This window comes from Tursiops truncatus, chromosome 2 (genome assembly GCF_011762595.2).
Source record: "Tursiops truncatus isolate mTurTru1 chromosome 2, mTurTru1.mat.Y, whole genome shotgun sequence".
Classification (NCBI taxonomy): Eukaryota; Metazoa; Chordata; class Mammalia; order Artiodactyla; family Delphinidae; genus Tursiops; species Tursiops truncatus.
In genome coordinates, this window is record NC_047035.1 from 143,847,171 (window position 1) to 143,863,688 (window position 16,518).

General features: G+C 44.2%; 1 protein-coding gene across 1 annotated transcript in view; it reads left to right on the forward strand.

The window, feature by feature from the left end:
* Positions 1–16,518, forward strand: part of MTHFS (methenyltetrahydrofolate synthetase) — a 260,674-nt gene that overhangs the window by 81,975 nt on the left and 162,181 nt on the right. The window contains exon 3 of the mRNA XM_073801471.1: positions 14,163–14,215. Coding sequence (XP_073657572.1) covers positions 14,163–14,215 — 53 coding nt within the window. The remainder of the gene's footprint in view (positions 1–14,162; positions 14,216–16,518) is intronic.

Genomic DNA, 16,518 nt, shown 5'->3' on the forward strand with positions numbered 1-16,518 from the left:
AGTGTTGGATAAGCCGCTAGCAATGTCTATCACAGCTAGGAAGAAAGAGATGATGGGATGGTGGGGGTGGGGGGAGGGCATAAGGACGAGAGCTCAAGGCCACTGGTACCCCAGTTGTACTCATTATAAAGCTGAAATGTCATGTCAGGAGTTTCTAAACGGTGCTTGAACTATTTTCACCTCTTTCTAAATGGGTCTTCCTTGACTCAGCAAATACCCCAAATGTTTCCTGCTACTCTAATTTGTACCCTCATTTGAATCTCCTTCTTTACAAATACCCAACTCATGAGACCATAGCATTTTCCTTCATTTATAAACAATTCTTTCTGGCTGTTTAGGAAAGAAAAGGAGGATAGTTTAAAAATACATAATTACTCAAAGGCTACATTAATTCTACTCGGATGTCCCAGCAGGGAACTCCATCCGGGAGAATTAATGAATGCCTGACCTACAGAACTGTAATGAAAAAAATGTCACAGGGGACCAACGTTTTGATTTATTGATTAGAAGGGGGTTTTCCATGCTCTTCTGGTTTAATTACACACTCTAGAAGAGGCAAAGCCGACAGAGAGAGACAGAAGAGGCAGAGACTTAAGGGAGCTGAGAGGTTGGAAACTGCTGTGTTGCATTCCCCCTTTTGTAAAGCTGTAGCTATTGGAGCTTGTGGGCAGAGACTCTAAGAAAAGGTGACTTGGGGGAGAAAGCCAAGAAATACATAAGAAGAATCTCTGCTGGTGCTTTGACAAGGAGATTGGTGGATGTAAGCACCATGGTCCGTCCTGTTGAGTGAGCAGGCTGGGTGCCGGGGCAGGTAGGTGCAGAGCGCACCTTATGTGCACACCCATCCTGAGAATCCTGGGATCGTAGCCTGGCTCCCAGAAACCCTTGTCCTGAGCATGTGCTGGGCTTTCCAAGAGCAGTAGTAGAGAGGCCTTTGGGGACTAAGGCCCGATCTGGGGACAAAAGGATCAAGATTTCTCAATTCAGAGGCTTCTCAATCAAGAAACCTCCAAGATTTCTCAACCAAGGCTGCCCTGTGCTCTTGGGGGAATGTCTGAATAACTTGGAAACCATCCTGAGGTAGGTGCTGTGCTCTTTTGCGTGCAAGGCTGAGGGTTGCCCTCCTGATGGATGCTAAGCCAGACCTAGGAAGCTTGTCACAGCTTCCTGTTGGGGTGACAGTGCCCTCTGGGATCCTCCGGCTGCTTCTGTGACCTCCTCTCAGTCCCTCCAAAGTGCCAGGTCCTCCCACCCAAGCTGCCACACACGCCCCTCTCCTGGCAGGTGCTCTTTTCCCCTCCCCGCCCCTTTAATCCTAGGCTGTTGTTGATCTGCCTGCTCACCCATCAGAACTCTGATGTCATTTTCTCCAGGAGGACCCCAAAACTACACCAGGTCAAGGCCTACTGTTACCCACTCTCTAGCTTCTGATGGTTTTTTTTTCCAATTGAAAAAATGCTATGTGTTAATATATATGAAACATAAAATTTACCATCTTAACCATTTTTTTAAAAAATATTTATTTATTTGGCTGCACGAGGCCTTAGTTGTGGCATGTGGGATCCTTAGTTGCAGCATGCCAACACTTAGTTGCAGCATGTGGGATCTAGTTCCCTGATCCCCTGGCCCCCTACATTGGGAGCGTGGAGCCTTAGCCACTGGGCCACCAGGGAAGTCCCCATCTTAAGCATTTTTAAGTGCACAGTTCAGTGGCATCAAGTACATTCACACTGTTGTGCAACCATCACCACCATCCATCACCAGAACTCTGTTCATCTTGCTAAATGAAACTCTACCCATGAAACACTAACTCCCCATCCCCGCTCCTCAGCCCCTGGTAACCACCCTTCTACTTTCTGTCTCTATGAATTTGACTCCTCTAGGGCCCTCATGTAAGTGGAATCATGCAGTATTTGTCCTTTTGTGACTGACATTTCACTTAATGTACTGTTTTCGAGGTGTTTCCATGTTGTAGCAGGTGTCAGAATTTCTTTCCTTTTTAAGGCTGAATAATATTCCCTTGTATATATACCATATTGTTTATCCATTTATCTATTGATGGACACTTGGGTTGATTCCACCTTTTGACTCTTGTGAATAATGCTGCTATGAACTTGGGTGTACAAATATCTATTTAAGATCCTGCTTTCATTTCTTTTGGGTGTATACCCCGGCATGGAAATGCTGGGTCATATGGTAATTCTGTGTTTAATATCTTGAGGAACCCCCATACTGTTTTTCCATAGCAACTGTACCATTTCTACATTCTTACCAACAGTGGACAAAAGTTGCAATTATTCCACATCCTGGTCAACACTTGTTTCTTCCTGGTTTTTTTGATACTAGCCATCTGCATGGGTGTGAGAGGGTATCACATTGTAGTTTTGATTTGCATTTCCCTAATTATTAGAGATGTTGAGCTTTCTGATACATTTTATTTCTAGCGTTTACTGCAATTTGTGATGAAACATTTATTTGTGAGATAACTTGCTTCATGTCCATCTTTCCCATTAGGCCCCGAGTCCTATAAGAGCAGGAGCCATGCCTGGCTTTGCTCACAATTTCATCTACAGAGCCTTGCTCACAGCTTGGCACACAGTAAGCACTTTACCTAAATCTTTTCCTTAATCCTGTGAGGCAGTGTTTACAAATCCCATATAGATGAGGAGGCTCAGAGAAGTTAAGTGACTTACCTGAGGTCACACAGCTGGTAGGGGATGAGCTGGAATTCATACCCACATCTCCCCACTTACAAGCCTTGCTCCTTCTACTAACATTCCTGAGGGAGTACCACACAGCAAGCCCGTTTCAGAGATGGCAAGTGGCCTTCATCTTAGCACCAAGGGCCTTGTCGCAGTTGAGCAGTACTGTGGATTTGCTGTCGGCGGCCTCTCTCCTGGTCTGGATGATGTTTCCTGCCTTCTCTTGTGCTGGTGTAGACTGGATCTTGACTCCAGCTGGTACATGAGGACACACATTAGCCCCTTGTGGAGAGTTTAGTTAAACGACTGCTTAACACTGTTGCCTTGGCATCCATGTTGTGGGCTGAGCCTCCTGCAGGGGCCGTGAGCTGACAAGAGCCCCTCCCTTGAGAGCACGCCCCAGGTAACAGCCCACAGTCACACGTGAGTGTCAGTTCCTGACATGACTTCCCCAAAGGGCTTGGTGATGAACAGTCTCTTGTTCCTCCCAGCTCCTTCCCCTTCTGTGTCCCTTAGATCAGAACCCCACGGAGCTTGCCAAAGCCCTGCTCTCCTGCCTTAGCCTGGGAACCCCAGAAACACTCCACCCTGAACCCTAATAAAGGCACGTGCCCCCGATCTTGCTGCTCACACTGTCTGCACCGTGCCTTGACCTCCCCTTGGGGTCCCTCCAGGTGTGCCACAGACCACCCCCAGGACCTGGGAGGAGTAGACTTCTCTACCTCACCTTCCCTTGTGGCCCTTTGAACCATGGCTTACCATCCAGCACCCCACCCAGGGCTCTACTAATGGATGTTAACAAAGTGTCAACACCCCTTTTCTCCAGCCAGTCTGGCCTTTAGGGGTGTTGAGCCAGACTCCTCACCTTTTCCTGACTGCATTCTTTCTCTACTTTCACCCTCTGGATTCAGGGCACACCCAGTGCCAGCAGGACGCCATCCCTCATGGCTTGTGACAGTTTTCCCCCAGAGCCGGTCCGTTCCACCATCCTGCCTTCCGTGGAGACCTTTGGCTCACCTCCCATGTCCTCCATGGGACTCAGCAGCTGGGACTGTGTCCCTGACCCCAGACCATTGTGTCCACCTTTTGCCCACCTACTCTGGTTGCCGGTTCCATGGTGGCCCAGGGACCGTTGTTGCCAACAGGGCCCTTCCTGCCAGGGGGAGCCTGACCTTCTGTGCCCAAGCAGATGGCACTGGAATGTGGTGAGCTCCCCTCAGGGCAGGGAGAGGAGAGGAGGGTTGGACACAGGGACTGGGTATTACTTGGAGCCACTTCTTCACTGAGATGTACCAGGTGCATCCTAAGAGCTCTGGGGAGAGTGATTGCACTGCAGCCAGATGGGCTCTGAAGGGACCGGCATGGGCCTGTGTCTCGTGGCTGCGGAAGGACCAGGATAGGGATGGAGAGGCCCAGAGGGTGGATGAAGGAGAGCCAAGGAGAGCATCTGTTCTCATTCTTGCTGTCGCTCTTCTAGCCCCTTCCCTTTCACGCTGTTATTTCAACCCCCTTTGTGTAAAGTCATGCAGCTAGTATTGCCGAGTGTCTACTATGCTGCAGAGCAGGTGCTCAGCTCTGGGGCGCTGTGGTCGTGCCTCGTTTGAATTCCAGTCCACCTGGGGAGATGCACTAGGGGGACACACCATCCATCAGACAAGTTGAACGTTCACCCCACAGCGCCCTGAGGGAGCAGGACATGAAGCGGTGGTGAAGGTCCACTGCAGGGCGGTTTGACTCTCGGGGAGCTCAGAGAAGGCTTCCTGGGGAGACCACACCTAAGGAGCAGTCTGAGGGCTGAGCAAGAGTCAAATGGGAGGAGAGGGACGAAGGGTGTCCCAGGCTGGGGAACAGTGTGCGAGGTCTTATTGTCGGAGGGAGAAGAGCGAATTTGAAGGACTCAAGAAAGGTCAGGGTGGTGGAAGTGGAGAGATGGGGTGGTGTGGTGAAAAGTGAGGTGCTCAGTTGACTTCTAAGATAAACTCCAGGGCGGGCAGGGGTTGTAGGACGCTGTTTCTTTTGTGGGCTGAGAGGATGCACGAACAGGGGAGGAAATCAGCCAGTGGTGGGGACCATCAGCATCCCGCTTGTAGTTCATGCTTTTATGGTGCTTACCTGTGCCAGGCATGGCTCTAAGGGTGCTGTGGATTCTCCTTAGGAAAGAATGAGCAAAGGGCAAGGCAGCAGGGTGGATTCACAAAGATCTGCACGGTTTTCTTTGGAGTCATCATAAAGGGAAGTCCAGCAGCTTCACGGGCATGCTTTACATTCCTCCACACTAATTAACGGGGTCATTTTACAAGTCAGTTTGGATAGTCAAAGGCTGGACTGAGGCTGAAATGATTTAATAGATGGGAAAGCCAAGATGGCTTGAATGCTTTGCCTTTTACCTACAATTTTTTTTTTTTTTTTTTTGCGGTATGCGGGCCTCTCACTGTTGCAGCCTCTCCCGTTGTGGAGCACAGGCTCCGGACGCGCAGGCTCAGCGGCCATGGCTCATGGGCCCAGCCGCTCTGCGGCATGTGGGATCTTCCCGGACCGGGGCACGAACCCGTGTCCCCTGCATCGGCAGGCGGACTCTCAACCACTGGCGCCACCAGGGAAGCCCCCATGACTTGTTTTATTAGAGAGCAGAGAAATCGTGAAGCATGCCATTTTCTGCTGCATTCTACCGTGTTATTTTTCTTTTTCCTGGGTGAACTGCATGCCTTTTCCTAATATTCTAGCAGACACCTACTAATAGACTACATGAAAAATGTTAGAGTTTTATTTCAGGTCCAATTTTTTCGAGTTTTTTGAAGGGCTTTACAGGAAAGAAGCATGGGTTGTTGTCTCTGTGCGTGACCTTGATGAAAGATGAAAAGCTCTCTCCTTCTAGGAGTCGATGTATGATTTAGGATTCTGGGAGCAAGAAAGCATTCTGCACACAGAGAGGTATCTGGCTAACATCCCACCTGAGTTTCCCAGTCTGTGAAGTGTGAATGACAATATTGTCTACTGCCCAGGGCCACGGTGCGGATTAAATAAGGTGATTCAAGCGAGAACCTAGAGTGGTGGTGAGCGCTCTGTGAACTTGAGCTGTTAATTACATGCATGTTGACATGGGGCACATTCATGGACACTTGCAGGTGCATGTTCATATTGACACAAATGTGCACATGTGTGCATGCACACGCACACACATGCAGGTTTGCTGAAATTCCCAAACTGAAAAGTAGTTTTAGGTGGTTATTCATTTGTTTGTGTGGGGCTTGAATGGAGCAAGGGCGAGTTTGACTAGAAGTAATAAACCCACCATCCAGCCCATCCAACAGACGTCCAGCTACGACCTCAGGTGGCTTCCTGCTGACTCCCAGGCATCTTTGATCTCCCACCCAGGCTTGAGTGACCATGTTGGCCCCTTGGGATCAGAGCAGCCACTCCAGACACTTGAACCATCACCATGACCTGCACTGGCAGTCACGAGGCTGAATGTGGTGGCAAAAGGAGCAGAGGAGCTGTGCCCTCTCAGGCCCCCTCCTGCCCGGATGGACACCAAGGACAACTACCTGGTCTGCTTTGCCTTTGGTCTCTCTGGCCCCTCTGCCTGGGCACCCTCTCCACACCTACCCTCAGGTCCAACATCACCCATATTCCAAGGCCTGCCTCAAAATGCCATCTCCCCCTTCTCACCTCTTCTGAACCTTTTTATTTAGACCTGTCTTATAGATGTTGACATTTCTTTTGTGTGTTGTCCCCACCAGAGCTCCCCTAGGAGGCTGGTCTTCCCTGAAGCCCCACATCAAGCTGGGCCCAGGTAACACAATGACTAGAGCTGCTCCAGGTGTCTTGTCTCCACACAGTAGCTCCCCAAATTCCAGCTGGATCCCGTTCCTCCCTTGCTTTAACCCTTCACTGATCTCCAAGGCACTCAGGATGGGATCCGTAGTCTTTCTTAGGCTGCCTGGTTTGACCCTCCATCCTTCTCCAGCCTCACTTCCCAGCAGGTTCCCTCCCACCAGGCCCCAGACATGTTCTCCAGCACGTGGAGAAAGCCAAGCTCTTCTCTGCCGCGGGGCCCTTGCACATGCTAGGCCATCTGCTTGGAGTTTCCCTCCCCTTCGCCTGGCCACCCCTATGCAGCCTTTAAGTCTGAGCTTAAGTGTCACTTACTCAGAGCAGCCTTCCCTGATGTCCCCTTGTCCTACACGCCGTTCAACTCAGATGACATGTACTTATCATTCATGACATTCATGACTGTATGTAAGTGCATGTTTGTCTTTGTGATGGTTTAAGTCGGGCATCCGTAATAGAACTCCAGGAGGGCAGAGTCTGTCTTGTTTTTTTTTTTTTTAACATCTTTATTGGAGTATAATTGCTTTACAATGGTGTGTTAGTTTCTGCTTTATAACAAAGTGAATCAGTTATACATATACATATTCCCATATCTCTTCCCTCTTGCGTCTCCCTCCCTCCCACCCTCCTTATCCCACCCCACCAGGCGGTCACAAAGCACAGAGCTGATCTCCCTGTGCTATGTGGCTGCTTCCCACTAGCTATCTACCTTAAGTTTGGTAGTGTATATATGTCCATGCCTCTCTCTCGCTTTGTCACAGCTCACCCTTTCCCCTCCCCATATCCTCAACTCCATTCTCTAGTAGATCTGTGTCTTTATTCCTGTCTTACCCCTAGGTTCTTCATGACTTTTTTTTTTCTTAAATTCCATATATATGTGTTAGCATACGGTATTTTTCTTTCTCTTTCTGACTTACTTCACTCTGTATGACAGGCTCTAGGTCTATCCACCTCATTACAAATAGCTCAATTTTGTTTCTTTTTATGGCTGAGTAATATTCCATTGTATATATGTGCCACATCTTCTTTATCCATTCTTCCGATGATGGACACTTAGGTTATTTCCATCTCCAGGCCACTGTAAATAGAGCTGCAATGAACATTTTGGTACATGACTCCTTTCGAATTATGGTTTTCTCAGGGTATCTGCCCAGTAGTGGGATTGCTGGGTTTTATGGTAGTTCTATTTTTAGTTTTTTAAGGAACCTCCATACTGTTCTCCACAGTGGCTGTATCAATTTACATTCCCACCAACAGTGCAAGAGGGTTCCCTTTTCTCCACACCCTCTCCAGCATTTATTGTTTCTAGATTTTTTGTCGATGGCCATTCTGACGGGTGTGAGATGATATCTCATTGTAGTTTTGATTTGCATTTCTCTAATGATTAATGAAGTTGAGCACTCTTTCATGTGTTTGTTGGCCATCTGTATATCTTCTTTGGAGAAATGTCTATTTAGGTCTTCTGCCCATTTTTGGATTGGGTTTTTGTTTTTTTGTTATTGAGCTGCATGAGCTGCTTATAAATTTTGGAGATTAATCCTTTGTCAGTTGCTTCATTAGCAAATATTTTCTCCAATTCTGAGGGTTGTCTTTTCGTCTTGTTTATGGTTTCCCTTGCTGTGCAAAAGCTTTGAAGTTTCATTAGGTCCCATTTGTTTATTTTTGTTTTCATTTTCATTTCTCTAGGAGGTGGGTCAAAAAGGATCTTGCTGTGATTTATGTCATAGAGTGCTCTGCCTATGTTTTCCTCTAAGAGTTTGATGGTGTCTGGCCTTACATTTAGGTCATTAATCCATTTTGAGTTTATTTTTGTGTATCGTGTTAGGGAGTGATCTAATGTCATATTTTTACGTGTACCTGTCCAGTTTTCCCAGCACCACTTATTGAAGAGGCTGTCCTTTCTCCACTGTACAGTCCTGCCTCCTTTATCAAAGATAAGGTGACCATATGTGTGTGGGTTTATCTCTGGGCTTTCTATCCTGTTCCATTGATCGATCTTTCTGTTTTTGTGCCAGTACCATACTGTCTTGATTACTGTAGCTTTGTAGTATAGTCTGAAGTCAGGGAGCCTGATTCCTCCAGCTCCGTTTTTCTTTCTCAAGATTGCTTTGGCTATTTGGAGTCTTTTGTGTTTCCATACAAATTGTGAAATTTTTTGTTCTAGTTCTGTGAAAAATACCAGTGGTAGTTTGATAGGGATTGCATTGAATCTGTAGATTGCTTTGGGTAGTAGAGTCATTTTCACAATGTTGATTCTGCCAATCCAAGAACATGGTATATCTCTCCATCTATTTGTATCATCTTTAATTTCTTTCATCAGTGTCTTATAATTTTCTGCATACAGGTCTTTTGTCTCCCTAGGTAGGCTTATTCCTAGATATTTTATTCTTTTTGTTGAATGGTAAATGGGAGTGTTTTCTTGATTTCCTTTCAGATTTTTCATAATTAGTGTATAGGAATGCAAGAGATTTCTGTGCATTAATTTTGTATCCTGCTACTTTACCAAATTCATTGATTAGCTCTAGTAGTTTTCTGGTAGCATCTTTAGGATTCTCTATGTATAGTATCATGTCATCTGCAAACAGTGACAGCTTTACTTCTTCTTTTCCGACTTGGATTCCTTTTATTTCCTTTTCTTCTCTGATTGCTGTGGCTAAAACTTCCAAAACTATGTTGAATAATAGTGGTGAGAGTGGGCAACCTTGTCTTGTTCCTGATCTTAGTGGAAATGCTTTCAGTTTTTCACCATTGAGGGTGATGTTGGCTGTGGGTTTGTCATATATGGCCTTTATTATGTTGAGGAAAGTTCCCTCTATGCCTACTTTCTGCAGGGTTTTTATCATAAATGGATGTTGAATTTTGTCGAAAGCTTTCTCTAGTTCTATTGAGATGATCATATGGTTTTTCTCCTTCAATTTGTTAATATGGTTTATCACATTGATTGTTTTGCATATATTGAAGAATCCTTGCATTCCTGGAATAAACCCCACTTGATCATAGTGTATGGTCCTTTTAATGTGCTGCTGGATTCTGTTTACTAGTATTTTGTTGAGAATTTTGCATCGATGTTCATCAGTGATATTGGTCTCTTGTTTTCTTTTGTTTTTTGACATCTTTGTCTGGTTTTGGTGTCAGAGTGTTGGTGGCTTCATAGAATGAGTTTGGGAGTATTCCTCCCTCTGCTATATTTTGGAATAGTTTGAGAAGGATAGGTGTTAGCTCTTCTCTAAATATTTGATAGATTTCGCCTGTAAAGCCATCTGGTCCTGGGCTTTTGTATTTTGGAGGATTTTTAATCACAGTTTCAATTTCAGTGCTTGTGATTGGTCTATTTTTATTTTCCATTTCTTCCTGGTTCAGTCTCAGAAGGTTGTGCTTTTCTAAGAAATTGTCCATTTCTTCCAGGTTGTCCATTTTATTGGCATATAGTTGCTTGTAGTATTCTCTCATGATCCTTTGTATTTCTGCAGTGTCAGTTGTTACTTCTCTTTTTTCATTTCTAATTCTGTTGATTTTAGTCTTCTCCCTTTTTTTCTTGATGAATCTGGGTAATGGTTTATCAATTTTGTTCATCTTCTCAAAGAACCACCTTTTAGTTTTATTGACCTTTGCTATTTTTTCCATCATTTCTCTTTCATTTATTTCTGAACTGATCTTCATGATTTCTTTCTTTCTGCTAACTTTGGGTTTTTTTTTTTTCTTTTTCTAATTGCTTTAGGTGTAAGGTTAGTTTGGTTATTTGAGATTATTCTTGTTTCTTGAGGTAGGATTGTATTGCTATGAACTTCCCTCTTAGAACTGCTTTTGCTGCATCCCATAGGTTTTGGGTCATTGTGTTTTCATTGTCGTTTATTTTTAGGTATTTTTTTATTTCCTCTTTGATTTCTTCAGTGATCTCTTGGTCATTTATTAGCGTATTGTTTAGCATATTGTTTATTGTATTTTTTAAAGTTTTTTTTCCTGTAATTGATATCTAGTCTCATAGTGTTGTGGTTGGAAAAAATACTTGATACAATGTCAATTTTCTTAAATGTACTGATGCTTGATTTGTGACCCAAGATATGATCTATCCTGGAGAATGTTCCATTCGTACTTGAGAAGAAAGTGTATTCTGTCATTTTGGATGGAACGTCCTATAAACATCAATTAAGTCTATCTGGTCTGTTGTGTCATTTAAAGCTTGTGTTTCCTTATTTATTTTCATTTTGGATGATCTGTCCATTGGTGAAAGTGGGGTGTTAAAGTCCCCTACTATTATTGTGTTACTGTTGATTTCCCCTTTTATGGCTGTTAGAATTTACCTTATGTATTGAGGTGCTCCTATGTTGGGGGCATAAATATTTGCAATTGTTGTATCTTCTTCTTGGATTGATCCCTTGATCATTATGTAGTGTCCTTCTTTGTCTCTTGAAATAGTCTTTATTTTACAGTCTATTTTGTCTGGTATGAGTCTTGCTACTCCAGCTTTCTTGTGATTTCCATTTGTATGGGATATCTTTTTCCATCCCCTCACTTTCAGTCCATATGTGTCCCTAGGTCTGAAGTGGGTTTCTTGTAGACAGCATATGTATGGGTCTTGTTTTTGTATTCATTCAGCCAGTCTATGTCTTTTAGTTGGAGCATTTAATGCAGTTACATTTAAGGTAATTATCGATATGTATGTTCTTATTACCATTTTCTTAATTGTTTTGGGTTTGTTTTTGTAAGTCTTTTCCTTCTCTTGTATTTCCTGCCTAGAGAAGTTCCTTTAGCATTTTTTGTGAAGCTGGTTTGGTGGTGCTGAATTCTCTTAGGTTTTTCTTGTCTGTAAAGCTTTTAATGTCTCTGTCAAACCTGAATGAGATCCTTGTCGAGTAGAGTACTCTTTGTTGTAGGTTCTTCCCTTTCATCACTTTAAATATGTCCTGCCACTCCCTTCTGGCTTTCAGAGTTCTGCTGAAAGATCAGCTGTTAACCTTATGGGGTTTCCCTTGTATGTTATTTGTTGCTTTTCCCTTGCTGCTCTTAATATTTTTTCTTTGTATTTAATTTTGATAGTTTGATTAACATGTGTCTACTTCTCAATTTGGGGACGATTCATTTTCTATTCAGGTATTCTGGAGCTGCAGGATACATCAAGTTGATTGTGGGGATTTAATCTGCTGCTTCTGAGGCTGCACAGTGAAATTTCCCTTTCTCTTCTTTGTTCGCACAACTCCTGGGGTTCAGCTTTGGTTTGGGCCCCACCTCTGCATATAGAGGCATCTGTTCCCACCCAGACAGGATGGGGTTAAAGCAGCAGCTGATTAGGGGGCTCTTGCTCAACCAGGCTGGGGGGTGGAAGGGGTACAGTAGTTATAATTGGAATGCGGGGCGAGCCTGCGTGACGTTGCAACAGCCTGAGGCGTACAGTGTGTTCTCCTGGGGAAGTTGTCCCTGGATCACGGCACCCTGGTGGTGGCGTGCTGCACAGGCTCCTGGCAGGGAGTGTGGATAGTGACCTGTGCTTGCACACAGGATTCTTGGTGGCTGCAGCAGCAGCGTTAGCATTTCACGCCCGTCTCTGGGGTCCGAACTGATAGCCGTGGCTTGCGCCCATCTCTGAAGCTCATTTAGGCGGTGCTCTGCCTTCTGTGGGCAGATGGGGAAGGACTCCCCTCTCTTTGTGCACCCTGAAACAGTGGTCTTTTGCCTCTCTGGTAGGTCCAGACTTTTTCCAGGACTCCCGGCTAGCTATGCCGCACTAGCCCCCTTCAGGCTGTGTTCACGCAGCCAACACCAGTCCTCTCCCTGGGATTTTATCTCCGAAGCCCGAGCCTCAGCTCCCAGCCCCCACCCGCCCCAGCAGGTGAGCAGACAAGCCTCTCAGGCCAGTGAGTGCTGGTCGGCCGTGATCCTCTGTGCGGGAATCTCTCAGCTTTGCCCTTTACAGCCCTGTTGCTGTGCTCTCCTCCATGGCTCCGAAGCTTCCCCCCTGCCCACCCCCATCTCTGCCAATGAAGGGGCTCCCTAGTGTGTGGAAACTTTTCCTCCTTCACAGCTCCCTTCCAGAGGTGCAGGTCCCGTCCCTATTCTTTTGTCTCTGTTTTTCCTTTTTTCTTTTGCCCTACCCAGGTAAGTGGGGAGTTTCTTGCCTTTTGGGAAGTCTAAAGTCTTCTGCCAGCGTTCAGTAGGTGTTCTGTAGGAGTTGTTCCACATGTAGTTGTATTTTTGATGTATTTGTGTAAGGTGATCTCCACGTCTTACTCCTCCACCACCTCGAAGGTCTCCCCTTTCTTTCCTTTGTGCTTGGTACAGTTTAACTTGCTCACATGGTGCTGCATGTGAAGGCCTTGCACCTCTGTTCCACGTCTTCTTTATCCATTCCTCTGTTGATGGACTGCCACAGGTCGTAAGTCAGAATTTCTTTTTTTTTTGGAGTATTGTTTTAGTTTATACTTTACAGCAAAGTGAATCAGCTATACGTATACATATATCCCCTCTTTTTTGGATTTCCTTCTCATTTAGGTCACCACAGAGCACTGAGTAGAGTTCCCTGTGCTATACAGTAGGTTCTCATTAGCTATCTATTTTATACATAGCATCAATGGTGTATATATGTCAATCCCAATCTCCCAATTCATCCCACCCCCCTTTCTGACTTTGTTTCCATATGTTTGTTCTCTACGTCTGTGTCTCTATTTCTGCTTTGTAAATAAGATTGTCTATACCAATTTTTCAGATTCCACATATATGCTTTAATACACGTTATTTGTTTTTCTCTTTCTCACTTACTTCACTCTGTATGGCAGTCTCTATGTCCATCCACGTCTCTACAAATGACCCAATTTCATTCCTTTTTATGACTAATATTCCACTGTATATATGTATCACATCTTCTTTATCCATTCCTCTGCTGACAGACATTTAGGTTGCTTCCATGTCCTGACTATTGTAAATAGTGCTGCATGCACATTGGGGTGCATGTGTCTTTTTGAATTATGATTTTGTCTTGGTATATGCCCAGGAGTGGGACTGCTGGGTCATATGGCAGTTCTATCTTTAGTTTTTAAAGGAATCTCCATTCCTCTGTTGATGGATTACCACAGGTCTTAAGTCAGAATTTATGTCTTGCTGCCTAAGGACTGTGCCTCCTCAGCTTTCTCCTTGTGGGTCCTGTACATCTGTCATTGATGGGTTGTATTTCCAAGGCTAAGGTTGTTCATGTGTAGGCTCAGCTTTTCAGATGGTGTTGGCAGGTGGTAGATGGAGTGCAGTAGGGGTGGGAGGGGAGAGGGGTTGAAGAGATGGAGAGTCTAAGAGCTTGGAATCAGGCTCTGAAGGTTAATCCCAAAATTAGAGGCCTGTAGTCTCCAACTCAGAAAAGAAGATAGCCCCATTCATCCCATTCTTGTGGGATAGAAATCCTACTCTTCCCATGAAAGAAAGGGTTAATTTCTATTGCATCTGGCCAAGGGTCCCCAAAGTATCAGAAAACTAAAAAAGATATAACATAGCCAGAGAGTAGAATCAAGGCCTCTTGATTTATACTCTGATGATAATAATAATCACTATCATAGAAATAAATAACATTTTTATCATACAATAGCCTACAAAGCACCATCTGTGTAAATCACCTTATTTCACCTAATTTTTTTTTCCTGCTTTTAGGTTCTCTGCTTTCCAGCACTACAAGTGAACCTGTAGAGATGAGAGTCTGCCAGGTCAGCAATATGTTACTATTTTTACCTGATTACTATGTACAGAACATTCAAAGCATGGGTCTGGTCCCTGAAGGATGAATTTACAAAGAATGCATTTAGTATGTTGTCAAACCTGGATTTCAGCTATGCACACCTATTTATAGTGTCAGCCTCCATTTTAAGTTCATTAAGAAGAAAAAATAAATTTATTTAATGCAAAGTTAGTCCACATTTAGGACATAGATGTGAGAATGATTTACTTTTTTATTCTATTTTCTTTTATATATATATATTTTTGGCTGCATTGGGTCTTCGTTGCTGTGCTTGGGCTTTCTCTAGCTGTGGCCAGCAGGGGCTACTCTTTGTTGTGGTGCACGGGATTCTCACTGCAGTGGCTTCTCTTGCTGTGGAGCACGGGCTCTAGGTGCATGGGCTTCAGTAGTTGCAGCACATGGGCTCAGTAGTGAGGCGCACGGGCTCTAGGGCACAGGCTCAGTAGATGTGGTGCACAGGCTTAATTGCTCCACGGCATGTGGGAACTTCCCAGACCAGGGATCGAACCTGTGTCCCCTGCATTGGCAGGCAGATTCTTAACCACTGTGCCACCAGGGAAATCACGAGAATGATTTTCTGTCTGATGTAATTCAATATACTGGCTCCTAACTCACCAAAAGATGGCTGAGGTCTACATGAATATTTACATTTAATCAGACTAAATGTGATTTAGTAGGCATCCCCTACCATATTTTTGCTGGAGAAAGAGAAGTTAAGAAGAGAAGCTAGTCTAATTTGCATATGAAATCTGGCCAACATAATATGTATTCCTTGTTCATTATCACTTATGTACAATCAGAGGCCAATTTTTCTTTCAAAAGAAGCCCCACAGCTGAGTTTTCAGCTTTTGCCAGGCCTCTCTTGAAAACTATTGTCAAACGAAGGAAAAAGCACTTTTCTATGCATAATTGAGCTTATCTAGAAGTGTTAAGTCTTTGCAGGGCAAATGGGAAGTGTGTCTGTGTGTGTGTGTGTGTGTGTGTGTGTGTGTGTGTGTGTGTGTGTGATGGGTAGCAAACTCAAACTGGTATGATTTAGTGAAAGGGCTGATTTATGTCCACTCCTGACCTGAGAACATTAATTGCAATATTCAGACAGGGTTTCTAGTTTATAAGAATATTTGAAATGGGGGTGAGGAGAGAATATTTTGTCTCCACTTTCAGACCTCCTGTCCCTTAGTAGTGGTGGCCTGTGGGTTCACAGGGTGACACAGGGAAAGACAGACTGACTTGGCTCATTGTCTATTAGGGCACTTTATAGACTTTTAGGATGTCTGCTGGCATCATGAGGGCAAACAGCACAGTGTCTCCTGCTTAGTGGAGTACACTTTGATCAAAGTGTCCATAGATTAAAAACCCCATCATTGAAACTAAATGAAGCAAAACAAGATGTAAAATGTACAGTCCTTATCAAAATTCCAGCTGCTATTTTTTTTTTTTTTTTTTTTTTGCATTACGCGGGCCTCTCACTGTTGTGGCCTCTCCCGTTGTGGAGCACAGGCTCCGGACGCGCAGGCTCAGCGGCCATGGCTCACGGGCCCAGCCGCTCCGCGGCATGTGGGATCTTCCCGGACCAGGGCACGAACCCGTGTCCCCTGCATCGGCAGGCAGACTCTCAACCACTGCGCCACCAGGGAAGCCCCAGCTGCTATTTTTGTAGGAATTGACAAGCTGATTTTAAAATTCACATAGAAATGCAAAAATGCACAAAACCTGAAATAGCACACCCGCTCCAAAAAAGTCATTGGAGAATTCACACTTATCAACTGTAAAACTTACTCCAAAGGTACAGTAATCAAAACAGTGTGATACTAACATAGAGATGAACATATAAATCGATGGGATATAATTGAGGATACAGGAAAAAAGAAGCCCCTCACATTTATGGTCAATTAATATTTGACAAGAGTGCTAAAACAAATAAGGGAACGAATATGTAATCTTTTCAACAAATGGTGCTGGAACAACTGTATATCCACATGCAAAGAATGAAGTTGGACAGCTACCTTAAAGCATATACAAAAATTAACTTGAAAGGAATCAAAGACTTAAATATAAGAGCCAAAGTTGTAAAACTCTTAGGAAAAAACACAGGAGTAAATCTTCATGATGTTGGATTAAGAAATGGTTTCTTAGATATGAAACCAAAAGCAAATGTGACAAAAGAAAAATAGCTATATTGGACTTTATCAAAATTAAAAATTTTTGTATTTCAGAGGATACTATCAAGAAAGTTAAAAGACAGCCCATAAGATGGAAGAAAATATTTTC